This window comes from Nelumbo nucifera, chromosome 3, assembly GCF_055504915.1.
Source record: "Nelumbo nucifera cultivar China Antique chromosome 3, China Antique-T2T, whole genome shotgun sequence".
Lineage (NCBI taxonomy): Eukaryota > Viridiplantae > Streptophyta > Magnoliopsida > Proteales > Nelumbonaceae > Nelumbo > Nelumbo nucifera.
This window is the reverse complement of record NC_142651.1, coordinates 23,637,643-23,653,254: the sequence shown is the minus strand read 5'-3', so window position 1 is coordinate 23,653,254 and position 15,612 is coordinate 23,637,643. Positions and strand designations below refer to the sequence as shown.

The window sequence follows — 15,612 nt, the reverse complement described above, 5'->3', positions numbered from 1 at the left end:
TCTTACTAGAAAGAAACAAAAGGTGGTGACCATCCAGCATTAGATTAATTTCAACTACACAAATCAATAATTATCAAACCCACCCATGACCCACCCCACCCCCCAAATAAATATGACATCACAGCACCTCTTATCTCAACTTTCATACCAAGTTACCAACCAAAGGAAAGAGTGCAAAAAGTAACCAACCAACTAAACTTCAAGATCTATCAAAACACAAAAAACCTAAACTTCAAGCCTCCAGGGAGTTAAGAGACTAATTGGGGGTAAAATCGGCAGATTCCTTTCTTTCTTTCTAATGGGTGTTTGGACTTCGAGCAATCCATGTATTACCAAAAAACCTGTTTGTATCTTCAGTTTATCCTACAATAAAATCATTTCTTTTTCAATTTTCAAGGCAAATCCGAACACCAAAGGATGATTACGTTTATAATGACATAATGATACATTTCATCTTTTTATTGTTGAATGATGCCTTTGCAGAGCAACCAACATTTACATATTAGCAGGTCCCATACAGGATTCACACAAGGTTCTGTTTATTCAAGCTATTCAGCCATAACAGGACCACATCTGCTCCTTTTTCCCATGATCTATCCAGCATTACATCATGGGCAACCCCTTTAATACAGACTGGTGACACACCATAAAACCTTGCTGTTTCATTGAGCCCTTCAGCATCCTACACTCACATAATTTTAACCATGAGTTAAGTTTTAACCAAAGAAACATTGGAATATGTTAAGGCTCAAGAATATACAGCAATGATGGCAGAAGCCTTAACATATGATTATAACATCACAAACTGTAAGTCCTGCATATGGTTTGAGAAGTGATCGTGGTGAGAGACTTGATTGTTTCATTGTTATATTGCCATGAAATTTTACTCCAAGAGTCACTGATATTAAAAAAAGTGATTTTGTAGTAATGGTTTTTCCCAAATTTCATGAAGATCAAGAAAAAGGATTTTCATAAGCATTGGCCTTTACCTAAAGAATTCAAGTGGTCTTGGGCCATATACTTTATTGCCCAATCTCGTAAATTTTGAAGTTTTAGGAGCCCCTTAACGCTAGTGGGTCCATAATAGCAGAAATAACAAGATGTTATGCAGAACTTGTTTCTATCTTTTGGTTGCATTGGAACATCTATTTCTCTTCCATTGGTCCTAGTAGATAACGCTAGTTTGATTTAAGTCTTGCAGAAAGCAAGGATTTTTGGAGTTTTAAAATACTTTTCCTTTTGACTTTCAAAGAAAAAAAGCTTTTCTATTTGCAGTAATATTGGTGATCTGGTATGAAAGAAACAGCCATATTTTCAATTAGAAGTCACAGCCAAGAGGAAGTGATGCTTAGGAGAGCAATCACCATGATCATCTCTTGGGTATCTCATTCACAAAGAATTCATAGAAGCTCAATCTTCTCTTGGAAGTCTGGTTCTGTTTTTGTAAAAGGACTATCATTGGTCTTTTTTTTTGAGAACCAATTTGTGATATTCATCCATTGCATCGATTAGATGAGGGTATTAAACAAGTGTAAACTAATTGTGAAAGGTTTAAGTTTTTAGTTATCCTTTCGTTGAGAGTTGAGACTAGAGGTTTAAAATTCTTAGCCTTAATATCAAACAAAGCACTTTTGTTCGGGTTACTGATAAAAAAAGAAAAGGAATTACTCCTACATGATCACTTAGAACTTGAAAACAATGATTTTATGCAACTCATGGGTTTCTTCACCCTACAGACAAGGTGAGGCCCATGAACAGAGGTCCAACTTGTAGTGTTGGTTTTTATGGGAAAAACAAAAAACAATGTCCATAAAACAAAGTATCATTCCTCTTGATATAATGTACATTTTTTGCCTTTTCTCTAAAGAAGGATAAATTACAAAGATTATTTATCAAAAAAAAAAAGGATAAATTACAAAGACCCCTGTACTATGGGCCAGTAACAATTAACCCCCCCCCCGAACTTTCATTTGTAATAAAAACCCCCTGAACTTTCACTTTGCAACAAATACCTCCCTTCGTTAAAGTTCTGTTAGTTAACTTCAAAAAAAGGCTCTCATTCAGCTGTTTAACATTTTTTTAATCCCCAAACTATCCATTTCTTATTTTTGTAAACAATTTATGATTCAACTAGTTTTCTAAATATAATATTGAAGTCCTCTCAGTTGCTTGAATAGATGCTTCTTTCTGATAAATATAAATTTAAGGTTTCACTTGGTTTTTCTTAATTTATTAGAGAAAGGAGTGGATAATTTTTATTTTTTAAGATGCAGAGAAACATTCATGTCAATGAAATGAAACAAAAGTTACAAAACAAAACTTGTTTTTCTATGTCAGTGAAATGATTCTTGTTATTTTAGCTGGTTTCATTTGGAGAAAATGGAGGTATTTTTGGGTCAATTAGGGTTTAAGAGAAAAGGGCGAAGAAACAAATAAGGAAAGTTGAGGTGGGTATTTTGGTAATTTAACGCATTCCATCATCTGAGTTAAATAAAATGGAAGACTGAATAACTAGACAAGCCCCCACATGCAAGGGCCACATTACCTATTATATTGGAAAATCTATATACTATATCAAACTTACACATTGTGAAGGTGAAGCAAAAAGAATGTTAAAAGGCCATGCATGTATTGTTGTGTGAATTGGTTCCAGAATCATTCCACACCGAATAGTATCACCCAATTTTTTGCATTGCTTTTACTATATAATTCAAACGCAAATGCTTATAAAAAGGTGAAAAAGAAGGCTGGAGAATGAAAATATGAATAAAAGGGTGATGACAAGCAATGAAATTGATGTGTTATGGCAAAATTGTAATACAAATTTAGAAGGATCAGTTCAAATACTATTAAATGGGAATGATAACATAATTTAATGTACTATTTACTAAGAGGGTGAAACTGTGATGTCAAACAAGAAGCAACTATAATAGTATCAAACGAAATGGACAAACTGTTTTAGGAAATTAGGATGCAACTAATTACCTAATCCCACTTTTACTTAAAAGTATTTAGATATTGAAGGCTGCTTCTAAACCAATATGGTCAATTTTTCTTTTTCTTCTGTACAATTGACTCTACTTCTATTTCCATTAAGATTAGTCTGAAATGCTACCACAACTCTGTGGTTTTATGATTGTTTTAGATTTAACTAACCTCTAGAAACGGACTTCTTTGTTTTAGAATAAATATACTTTTTCACATTGTTCTCAAAATTTTCCCATTCTGCTCCACAGTGTGTTATAGGTGAATGTCATAACAATTTGTTTCATATCAATATCATGATCTATGTATGCATTTGCTATTTGAGTTAGCAATTAGTCTGTTTATTTTTTATTTTTTATTTTTTTAGAAAATGGTGACTTTCATTTAAGAGAGATTAAAAGGTACATCTGTCACTACCCAAATGGTGGCTAGACAAACCAATTACGATAAAAACAAAACTACAAACAGGCCCAGAACAAAGTCTCCCTGTTTACTCCTTGCTTATCTAAAGGATCAGCCATTCCATTTCTTGATTTTCTTGCCCACTTGAACTGCACCCTTAAATCCCTTGCTAAACTCAAAATTTCCCTTATCAGTTAGTTGCCTGAAGTACCATGTGCCCAGATTTCTTGCTTGCAGTCATCCTATTACCAGTTTGGAGTCACCTTCCACTTATAATTGTTGCATTCCCCACTGTTTTGCCAATCTGAGACCCTGAAGTAGGGCCTTTATTTCTGCCCCTAAAGAGTCTCCTACCCCTATTGGACCTGAGTAGAGGGCCAACAGTCTTCCTTCCTCATCTCTGAAGACTCCAATTCCCGAAGGACCTGGATTACCTAGAGAACTGCCATCAAAATTCAGTTTCACTCTGTTAGAATTAGTTGACAGGGGCATTCTTGTCTTTTCCTTGTTATTTTTCTCTCATATATCTGCTGTAACTTATCTAAGGGCATTGTTGTCATTTCAGCTTTAGCAAAATGGTAATACAAGCTGGGTCAGTAAGGAGAGTCGAGTGAGATTTCTCCTTGCTTGTCTTCCCTCTTTTCTTCTCCTTCTCTTCTCTTCCTCTTCTCTTTCTCTTGTCCTTCTCTCCCTTCTTTTTCTTCTTTTTCTCTTTTTCTTCCTCTTTACCTTTCTTTATTGAAGTTGGAATACACTCTAGCCTGTAAAGGTGGGGACCAAATCTCCTGAACTATAGGAGGAGAGGAAGAGGACGTAGTCCTTGAAAAGAGGCAAGACTTTCAGCCAGTGTATGATTTTGATGGTAATGCCCTCCACAAGTGCTTCATTGGATTTTTCTTGCCCTTGGAAGATCCTATTGTTTCTCTCCTCCCAAATCAACCAAATGATAGCTCCTCTTGTTATTTTCCACATTACCCTACCCCTTCTCTTTGGTTGATAAAAAAACTGGGGTCGAAAAAGTTTGGCACACAAGAGGGGGGATTCCACTTGCAACCAAAGAGAGAAGAGAACCAATCCCAGATATAAGAAACAAAAGGACAAGATATTATTAAATAAGTCACCGTCTCACCACTCTTTAAGCAAAGGCAACAAACATGAGGGGATAGAAACCAATTTGGCCTTTTTCTTTGTAGCATGTCCATAGTAATGATCTTTTGAAGAACCACTTCACAGCAAAAAGCCCTAAGGTTCAGTTTGGAAAGAGTACAAATACAAATATGTACAGTACAAATACATACAAAATATAAGGTTTTGCACTCTACATATTTGCATTTGTACTCCTTTCAAACTGAGCCTAACCTTTTGGTGGGACAGGAGTAGACTACACTTCCTTGACAGGGAAAGAACTAGGCACAACAGTAGAAATGTAGAGTGTAGTAAAGCATAAAGAACAAAGAGCAAGAGAAGAATCTTGAGGAAGATTCCACCCAAATTCTACCATCCGAACAAGACTGATCTAGGAATACTGAAAATAACAAAGAAAGCATTTCATCTGCACAAGACAGTTCTAAATCCCTCAATCCTCTCCTTAGACCTAGATCCCGGGAACCCTCGTACCTGTGTAGGGAGGAAATAACCTTGAATTTGTTTAAGGAGAGGGAATACAAAGAAGGGAACCTATCCTTTAAGGAACCCTCAATCCTCAGACCTAGATCCCAAGAACCCTCATACCTGTGTAGGGAGGAAATAACCTTGAATTTGATTAAGGAAAGGGAATACAAAGAAGGGAACCTATCCTTTAGGGGAGTGTTCCCAAGCTAGATATCCTCCCAAAACAAGACTTTGTTACCAGAACACGCATCATATTTGATGAAAGGATGAGAGGCAGGCAAGGCTCCAGCAATAGCTTTCCAAGGAGAACGAAAAGTAGCCCTTGGGTCGACACCAGCATCCCATTTGTTTGCTGCCAAGCCATGTATACTCTTTACTACCCTGTGCCAGAGACTGTCTGGTTCTAAGGGAAACCTCTACAACCACTTCCCTAGTAAAGCTGCATTTCTTAACCTAAAATTACCAATACCTAAACCCCTTTGTTCCCTCTTCCTAGAAACTACTTCCCGCTTCACTCGATGGTCCTTTTTTGAGTCACCTGGTTCCCAAAGAAAATCTGTCATTGTCTTTTCAATCTACTTTGCAACCTTGGCCATTAATTTGAAAGTGGACAGGAAGTACACTGGAAGGTTTGCTAAAGTAATCAGTCTGCTTTTCATTAGAGAATCAATTTTCCAGCATCCAAGATAGGGCAGCACTATTATAGATAAGGGACAGACAATTATGGGAAGGTATAGGGAGGGATGTAATTTCACTTTGAGGTCACATATGAACATTTGATGACCATTACCGGGATGCAGTTTGTGGCAAGTCAATCACGTGGAAATGATACAGTTGCCTGTAGGATGTTGCTGAACCAACATAGGTGTAAACTATAGACCACTCTATGATACTTTATTATAGAATAAATCTAATCCTCCTCACTAAAACTTAATAAAGTCAAAGTCAATACTAAGTTTGATATATTATCTAGCCTGAAGAATGGGTTGCAGTGGTACTGGAAGCCCATTGGTTGGTTCTAACATTTTAAAAGGCAAGCTTGAGATATGCCACAAGCTAGAAGTTGATGTGAAATATAACATACCACAATGAAGTCATCACTTGCACCTAAAACAAGGACCTGAAGAGTTGATCTTGGTACTGAAGAAATAGGCAAAGGTGCATTAAGCTTTTTCAGATCAAGCAGTGGCAGCCTTGAGCTTTCCTTCATTAATTCCTGATAACTGTAATAAAACTCAGAGTCAGTCAGCTATATGTAATACCAAAAAATAAAAAAACACAGAGTCAGCTTCAAGCCTTCAATGCAAAGATGACCATAATTGCAACTCTTTTTTTTTTGGGGGGGGGGGGGGGGGGGGGAGGTAAAGCTGCCAGTGAAGCAAGGTGCCAACCAGCAGGTTGGTAAGGCCTCCTTCTTGCCATAGCAGAGATTTGGGATAGAATCCTGCCTGCACCTGGGATGGGGGATGGGCTACCCCCCGTTGTGAATTGTAGCCCTTCAGAAGATACCGAAAAAAAACTCAGTGAAATCCTCGCTGTTCTTGTGCTAATTATATCACCAGAAATAATTGATTATGGTGGAGATTCCTTAAGCTGGAAACTCAAAATAGATCATTTACGAAGGGTAAAAAGTTCCTCATGCATGGTAGAGCCAATCATCTCTGCTCAGGCCTGCATTGCCCTGCCCAGCTCGGTCTAGACCTGCATCAAGCCCGCACATATTGCAGGCCAGTCCCAGGCCAAGCATTTCCTAGGCCCAGCTGGAAATTTTTGTAGGTAAATAATTTTGCAGGTAAATAAGATAACATACCAAAATAACTTCACTTACCATTAAGGTTCAAAATATCGATATGCCCCGATACCCGATACGCCGGTAGGGGCGTATTGGGCAAATCAATATTGCATTTTGTGCCTTTTTTATTTTTTTCGCAACCAGTTCAGGGGGGCCGGTTTAGGGCTCCTCCACCCCCTGAACCGGTCAGACCCCGATACATCCACTATAGGGGCGTATCGGAGGGGTCCTGGAACAATACGTATCGACCGATACGGGCCGATACTTTGAACCTTGCTTACCATTCAATTTTATAGGTAAATAAGATAATTTCAAAACATATCAATCAACCAAATGATCATAGCAATGTACAATTTGTCCAAGACATGAATCACCCTTGTAGACCCATATGTTTGTAACAGGGATAGAAATCGAAAATTTTGACCCATCTAGTGCCTTGGACTTCATGGCCTTGTTCAGGATAATGGTCATTATGAGCACAGTTTATAACTTTGGTGGTTGGGCATTTTCAACAGGATATGGAAGGACAAACCACTCCCTTCCCCCTTAGGTCCTTTTGGGTTAAAGAATTCTCTTCTCTCTGGCTTGCCACGGACCATTAGAGAGCCAAACTGCTGAACAATCATTTCTTCTTTTGATGGTTCAACCAGTCAATCTGTTCTGGATCTTAAAACTTCATTCTAGCAGTTTGCTTTCTTGGTAAAGTAACTGATATCCTAGATGTCCTGAAGTAGGCTCATGTGAGAATGGAAAAGCAGGCTTCACTGAAGAAGCTGCTTCCCTTTCTCCCCAACAGTAGATAAATGGATGTGCATACACGTGCAAATATAAGTAAAAAGGGGAAAGAAAAATATCAATATTCATGTGACAGAGAATTATTATGCCTAGTATTCAATTAATTCAGTACCCCTGCCCTAACAGGATATTCATTCAGCAGCATGTGAGATATTAGTAGCTTATGATCTTGATAGACCATAGACTGGAATATCGGGCAGGATAAATATAATAAGAACCTTAAACTGATCGAAAGATTTTTGAGGAGCTTTTTATGCATGAAAAAAAAAAAAAAAAAAAAACTTCTTCATGCTTCTAAGTTCTAACCCTCTTTAGGTCGTAGCATAGTGAGGTTACCAATATCATTTCCAACTTAAATACCAGTAACTTCAGCAAAAACCGTAGGTTCTCAAAATATATTGATTGCTTGAGGGACATCTTGCACAAAAATAAAACAAGAAAAACATTTATTTATTTCAGGATGTTAGCAGTGAATTGCCACCCAAAATATAAATTACAAATCGTATTTGAAATTGCTGTTTTAAGTTGGACTTAATTCAGTTATGTAGAGTTGTAGACAAACATTGGAATAAAGGTCTGTTAATTAGGATTAAATAGTTTTGAGAAAATATATCAAATAGTAAGATGTCCACCCTATTTATTATCTCAACCGAAGTGACTCAGGTATGAAAGATTAACTTGTACAAAGATCAATAGCATGGGTTTTACTACGTGTGTTTGTCTGCATATAAGCATGTATAATCTACCAAAAGAAAAAAAAAAAAAAAAGTGCCATGGACTAACTGTTGGACAAGGTGGTCTTCCATCTCAGCAGAGAAAAATGTTTCCTTACAAAGAGGCAAGGAAATTGAGAAAGCTTTAGCAGCCAAACTGAGTATCACCTGGTAAGAGTTCATATATCAGTTAAAATGACAAAGAAGGGCATAAATTTTGAATGGGCCTGAGCTCAATGTAGTTGAAATTCTTCAAATAGGATAGTCCAACTTGCACCTCTAAAAACAAACCTTTTTTGTTAAATCAAGAACTTGAAACGACATGATAATGCATATTTATACACAAGACAGAACAAAGAGATACATATAACACTGCAAAATTGAACAGATATAGCTACAAAACCCTTTTCCATAGAACACCAGGTTGTTAGAACCATGGTGTAACACTAATCATATCTTTTTTGTGTGAAACAATAATTTTAGAAATAGGATAATCCAGATGGAGTAGAAAAGAGAAAACTACCAGTAAAAGAGAGTTTGATCAAAGTAATGAAGTCCGCGGAATCTTGTCATTGGTCATTAAGATAGTAGAGTAATGGAATTTTAGTTCCTAGGAGTACAGCCTCAAAGCTCATATGTTAAAAAAAAACTATTGATGGGAGGAGGAGGAGAATAAACCACTTGCAGGATATGTTAGTTGCTCCAGCCTATATGTTCAAAAAAATGCACATTTCCTTTTAAGGAAAGAAAAAGTTAATACCTTGAGAGCAACAACAGGTTTTGAATAGAGATATCGCCATTCATATGTTCAAAAAAACCATTGATGGGAGGAGAATAAACCACTTGCAGGATATGTTAGTTGCTCCAGCCTATATGTTAAAAAAAAAATGCTTATTTCCTTTGAAGGAAAAAAAAAAAAGTTAATACCTTGAGAGCAACAACAGGTTTTGAATAGAGATATCGCCACACTAACCCACTACATTTGTAAAATGCATATGTCAGAGGAGTTGAGCACACTAACTGAAGCAAATGCAAACAGCATACTATATAAGGAACTACCTATTTCCCGAAGGAGGCACAGAGCACACAAGAACAGCTCCTGCAAGTCTTGGGTGCAGATTGTTCCTCTCTACATTTAAGAAAAGGATATATTACAATAAGAAGAGAGAAGAGAACAAAGGTGGCATCTCAACTATACACAATTTCAGCAGTTAGTCTTTATTTCGATTGACACCTTATTTCAATTCGTCCAAGAAAAATTACACAAAAATGAGATATGCCAGATTACCTGAGGAATGTCCGGTCCTCATATCTGAGATGTAGGACTGAACAATAAGCCCCCCAAGTGAATGCCCGATCAAGACAGGTGGCAATCTAACCTCTTTCTGGATGAAGTCAGCAATATCATTTGCATGTGTCTACTGCAAAATTTTGGTTGGAATTTGAAATTTTAGAATGTTTCCGAAAAGAAAAATAAAAAGGAAGAATGCATCAATTATTTGGCTACTCAAAGCTGCTACTTTGCAGCAAAGAATGGAAAACAAAGAAATACCTGAAGAGAGCCAGCTACTTTTCCTGCAGGAGCATCACTTTCACCCTGATCATATAGAAAAGACATTTTACCAGAAGGAACATTGCAAACATAAACAAGAGAACCATGCTTATTATAACATGCAACAGTTCTTGAAGAGTTCCTGTGTTTCCAACAATTACCAAAAAAATGAAGCATGAAATGTTTATGAATTAAGGCTCAGTTTGGAAAGAGCGTAAATACAAATATGTACAGTACAAATATATATAAAAATAATACAAAATACAAGGTTTTTCACTCTACATATTTGTATTTGTACTTTTTCCAAACTGAGACTAAAGGTATAAAGATATAATGCATGGCGTTAGAGGAAAAAGAATGCAGAGGAAAGATGCTAAGCATTAATCTTATACTTGGAAGTCATAATAGCCTCTGACAATCAATCAATAGGGAGTTTTCTGCTTTGAGAAAGAATCAAACTATCAATATTCTTCCATGATCCAGTAAGACATAAAGCGCACAAACATGGACAAACAATAATAGTAACAACAACAACTAACAACATCACTTATCAGTTAAAATAGGATAAAGTCTTTCCTTTAGGCTTCATTTTCTAGGAGTGTTCAAATTTGGTTGTCAAACCAATAACCAAGCCAAATAAGTCAACTTGGTTCGGTTCATTTGGATTTCAGTTCAGTTCAGTTTGGTTTGGGAAAATTTCTCAACCAAACCAAACAAAAAAACGAACTATATAACATTTTAATTATAAATATATATATATATTATATCTTAATTATAATATCAATATTTATATTTTATATAACTGGATGACCTCTTTGCCCTTTAAAACCGATTTCAAACTGAACCGAACCGACCAAATGAACACTCCTATCATTTTCCTTTTTAACATAAAAGGAGCTGAAAACAAACTCTATGTCACACTAATTGATTTCCACTGATTATTTTGATGTGATGTGTCAAGGCCGTGGATATAATTAGGTTGTAAATTTGTAATTAAATGGTTCTCATCACTATACCATAAAAAAGTTTTTAAAAATGACAAGCAAATGACTGGGAGTAAGATCTTTTATGGCTGATAAATTAAAAGAACAGTCATGAAAACATGATCAACCACCATTTTACCCTTTCATACCTACAGCTCTGACATTTGGGGAAAGGGAGGCTGCTTCAGAAAGGATTTCATCATCACAATTTTTTTTTTTTTTGATAAATAACTGGTTTCAATCATCACAATTGTTCTCAAAACATTGGTTAGCTCTCAGGTCAGTTTGATTCAAATTGTCCAAAGGCGTAAGATTTTAATGCTATTAACTTATTATTATCATTTGATCAGCACAAGATAATTTATTAAATCATGAGTTTAGAGTTAATACAAACAAGGTATTTAACTTTATTATAGGAAACTGAAACAAAATGTAGGCTGCCAAGGTGCACATATTGTTTACAGTGTCCATAAATTTCCTAATATTTCCACGGCATATTTCCATTTCCATGGGTGCCAACATGAAATGTTACTGGAATTGACATTCCACAAAAAAAAAGCTGCCGGTGCTCTGTGGAGTACAAGATATTATATCATAATATAAATTGGCGACAATATTTTAGATATGTGGAGTAGCATTGTTATTGGCCAACTAATAGACATAATTATCACTTTGAGCTAGCTCAAAATTATTTTCAAACATAAAGTTAAATTTTAGTTTTTACTGTATAATAAATTATTTGGTTGATCTATTAGAGTTATTCATATTTCCTAAGTTTAAATTTGTAATTTTTCCTGGATAGAGAGAAACAAGAGAGAAGAGAAGAGAGAGGAGAAGAGAAGGGAGAGAGGGAGATTCGATTGGGAATCAAAAAACAATAGCTGGCTGATGCCCAGCTTATCATTTATATTAACTTAATGTAAAGAATAAGAGACAAATACAATTATGCTCCTGGCCACTCCCTACTAACAAATAAAAAAGAAGAAAATAAAAGGCACTGGCTGACAGCATCTTAGGCTAACAGCATGCTACCAACAACTGTAAAATAAAATAAACAACTCTCACAACACTCCCCCTCAAGTTGGGCTGAATATGTCTATCATGCCCAGCTTGTCACATAACTCATTGTGCCGAGTATGAAAGTCCTTTTGTGAGGATATCAGCAAGTTGTTCCTTGGAGTTGACATAAGGGATGCAAATATCACTTTTTTCCAATTTTTCCCTTACGAAGTGTTTGTCCATTTCAATGTGCTTGGTCCTCTCATGTAGGACAGGATTGCTAACGATGTTTATGGCTGCCTTGTTGTCACAGTAAAGAAACATAGGATTATGAACAGCAACTCCAAGCTCCCCTAAAAGGTTCTTTAGCCAGAGAACTTCAGCCACCCCATGTGCCAAGATGTAAATCAGTCCTCAAATATTAGGTGTAAATTTGAAGATTAGAAGAAAAAGGAAGAAGAGAAGTAAGAGCAGCAACACAAGAGAAGAAGATGGCGAAAAGAGAAGGAAGATGAAGAAGAATCGAATTATCTTCCCTTTCTCCTCTAATCCTTTTTTTATTAAGAATTAAAGTTAGTGTAATGACAAGTATGCCCTTAAGTGGGCGGCCAGCTAGGCAGTAACATAAAGAGATTAAACAAAAAGAATAACAGGCCCATTAGCCAACAATAAAAGAAAAGATATAACAAGAGAAGATACTAGGACCCATTCGGCCCAGTCTTTTTACACTCCCCCTCAAGCTGAGCATAGATGTCAATCATGCCCAGCTTGCTTATATAGTGTGTCATTTTCCCTATTGGAACTCCCTTGGTCAAGATATCAGCCAATTGCTCGTCTGATGTGATGAATGGAAAACAAACTTCTCTGAGGAAACTCTTTCCCTTATAAAATGTCTATCAACCTCAATATGCTTAGTCTGTCATGTTGAACAGGATTATGTGCAATGTTGATAGCTGCTTGGTTGTCACAGTAGAGCATCATTGGCTTCTCGTAGTCAACCCCCAATTCTTCTAGAAGGGATCGTAGCCACAGTAATTCTAACACACCATGTGCCATTGCCCTGTATTCTACTTCAGTTGAGGATCTAGCAACTACAGACTGTTTCTTACTCCTCCATGACACAATGTTCCCAGCGACCAAAGCACAATAACCTGAGGTGGATCTCCTATCATCAATATATCCTGCCCAATCAGCATTAGTGAAAGCTTCCAGCTTCATGTGTCCATGTTTAGCAAACAGAATACCTTTCCCTGGAGTACCTTTCAAGTAACACAGAACCCTTTCGCAAGCAGCTAAATGAGTATCTCTGGGAGAATGCATAGATTGACTAATAACACTTACTGCATAGGAAATATCTGTCCGAGTCATGCAAAGATATAACAACTTCCCAAGCAGTCTCTGAAACACCCCCTTATCAGATAAAAACTCACCATCTGTAGCAGAAAGCTTATGATTATGATCAATAGGAGTGGAGATTGGTTTAGCTCCAAGTTTACCAGTCTCAGCAAGGAAGTCAAGGACATATTTACGCTGAGAAATGAAGATACCATCCTTAGATCTAGCAACTTCAATGCCCAAAAAATACCAAAGATCTCCCAAATCCTTGATCTCAAATTCAGAGTTGAGAAACCTTTTTAGTTTACTGACCTCTTGAGTGTCATTACCCGTGACCACAATATCATCAACATAAACTATCAAGAAGGTCACCAGAGAGCCATTTCTCTTCAAGAACAGGGTATGATCAGATTGTGTTTGTGTGTAGCCAAAGGAGACAAGAGCAGCCCTAAACCTCTCAAACCAAGCCCGAGGAGACTGTTTGAGACCATAAATAGATTTCTGTAGTTTACACACCTTGCCTTGCATTTCCTTCCCATACACCCCTGGAGGCAAAGACATATAGACCTCTTCATGCAGGTCTCCATTCAAGAAGGCATTTTTAACATCAAACTAGTGTAGGGGCCAATCAAAAGTAGCGGCTAGAGATAACAAAACCGTGACTGAGGTCATCTTAGCAACAGGAGCAAATGTCTCAAGATAGTCAATGCCATACATTTGAGTGTAGCCCTTAGCAACCAGCCTAGCCTTAAACCTCTCAATAGAGCCATCAGAGTGATATTTAATGGTAAACACCCATTTACAACCCACTGGTTCCTTCCCTTCAGGCAAGTCAACAATATCCCAGGTATGGTTCTTATGCAAAGCATCCAGTTCAGCCATTATAGCATCCCTCCATTCAGGTTGAGATAAGGCTTCCGGTACGGACCTGGGTATCACATGGGAAGAAACAGATGCAAGAAAAGAGTAGTAGGAAGGAGAGAGAAGGCTGTAAGACAGGTGTTTGGAGATACAATGGGCTGTACACTTCCGCTTGCCCTTGCGGAGAACAATAGGAAGGTCAAGGTCTGGGAAAGCTATAGATGGGTCAGAAGAAGGCTGACCTGTTACCTCAGTAATGATGGGAAGAGCAAGAGGCTCTTCTGTAGGAGTGGAAACAACCTACCCATGTCTGAATCTCTGCCTTTGATACCACCTTTGGAGAACAGGAGGAAGAGGAATTATAGCCTACTCTCCTCACTACTTATCATAGCATATGCCTGGGAAAGAGTAACCTCATCTTTGGCCAGGGTATTTTGCCTACTAATGTCAAACTCAGGGTTGAGTCCAGTGAGAAATTCAAACACCCTATTTCTCTCCACCAACTTCCTATACATTTCAGCATCATTCTTACTCTCCCATACAACTATCTCCATAACATCAATTTCTTGCCATAGGGATTTCAGTATAGAATAGTAGATTGCTACACTCTTTTCCCCCTGTCTTAGGTTCTTCACCATCACTTTTCAACTTATAGACTCTGGCTACATTCAACTTCTGTGAATAGGTCTCAGTAACACTGTCCCATATCTCCTTATCCGAAGACATCCAGAGATAATGCTGACTTATATGAGGTTGCATAAAATTGACCAACCATCCTATGACAATATAGTTCTCTTGCATCCATTTCTCAAATTCAGGGTCTGTCTCTTCGGGTTTCACTTTACTACCTGTGAGATACCCGAGTTTTCCTCTACTACAGACATAAATTCTTATAGACTGTACCCAAGCAAGATAATTTGTCCCATCTAGCTTGATTGTGGTTACACCAGTCAAAACGGAATCTACCAAGCCAAGGCCTGAAACCGGCACTTGCTTGAACTCACTTCCGTATGGCTCCATTAATCAAACGAAAATCAAAGAACCAGAAATTTTGTCTCTATAAACTTGAAGTCAAACCATAACCCATATGCTTGAAAACTAGGGTTTTACTCCGTCCAGTTGTTGGGGAGGAAGAGAAAAGATGCAGCCGCTCCTACCAAAACTTCCCAATCTCTTCCAAACCTGAACTGCCCTCCTTTAGGAGTCACAAGACACCTCCCAAGCATAGAGCGCCACATCCAAAGCTTCACCTTTACCTGTACCTTCGAAAATCTCTAATCGGCTTGGGTTTTGGGCAGCAACAAAACAGCACCGCTTCTTGGCAATATCCAGCCAGATTTAAACTCTCCAAACCCTCTACTAACTAGGCCAGAGATCCTCTGAACTATAGAGAATCTATCTCTCCATACACTCTCTTAATCTAAGGGTGTATGGGAAAAGAAGAAGAAAGAAAAAAATGAAGAAATAGACCTACTCTGATACCAAGATGTAAATCAGTCCTCAAATATTAGGTGTAAATTTGAAGATTAAAAGAAAAAGGAAGAAGAGAAGTAAGAGCAGCAACACAAGAGAAGAAGGCGAAAA

At 37.4% G+C, this 15,612-nt stretch overlaps 1 protein-coding gene across 10 annotated transcripts in view; it reads right to left on the bottom strand.

Moving 5' to 3' along the window:
* Positions 1-405: 405 nt before the first annotated feature.
* LOC148801035 (uncharacterized) overlaps positions 406-15,612 on the bottom strand; it is a 34,423-nt gene continuing 19,216 nt past the window's right edge. For 5 of the 10 annotated variants that reach the window (XM_010265916.3, XM_088901097.1, XM_088901098.1 and 2 more), the window contains 7 exons: positions 9,851-9,895; positions 9,587-9,716; positions 9,358-9,427; positions 9,226-9,274; positions 8,369-8,466; positions 6,083-6,221; positions 406-682 (listed from right to left, as the gene is read on the bottom strand). In XM_010265916.3, coding sequence (XP_010264218.1) covers positions 524-682; positions 6,083-6,221; positions 8,369-8,466; positions 9,226-9,274; positions 9,358-9,427; positions 9,587-9,716; positions 9,851-9,895 — 690 coding nt within the window. In that variant the 3' untranslated portion in view covers positions 406-523. Of the gene's footprint in view, positions 683-6,082; positions 6,222-8,368; positions 8,467-8,540; positions 9,275-9,357; positions 9,428-9,586; positions 9,717-9,850; positions 9,896-15,612 lie in introns of those variants that run through there. The other 5 variants (XR_016084024.1, XR_016084026.1, XR_016084025.1 and 2 more) reach the window with 5 other exon arrangements.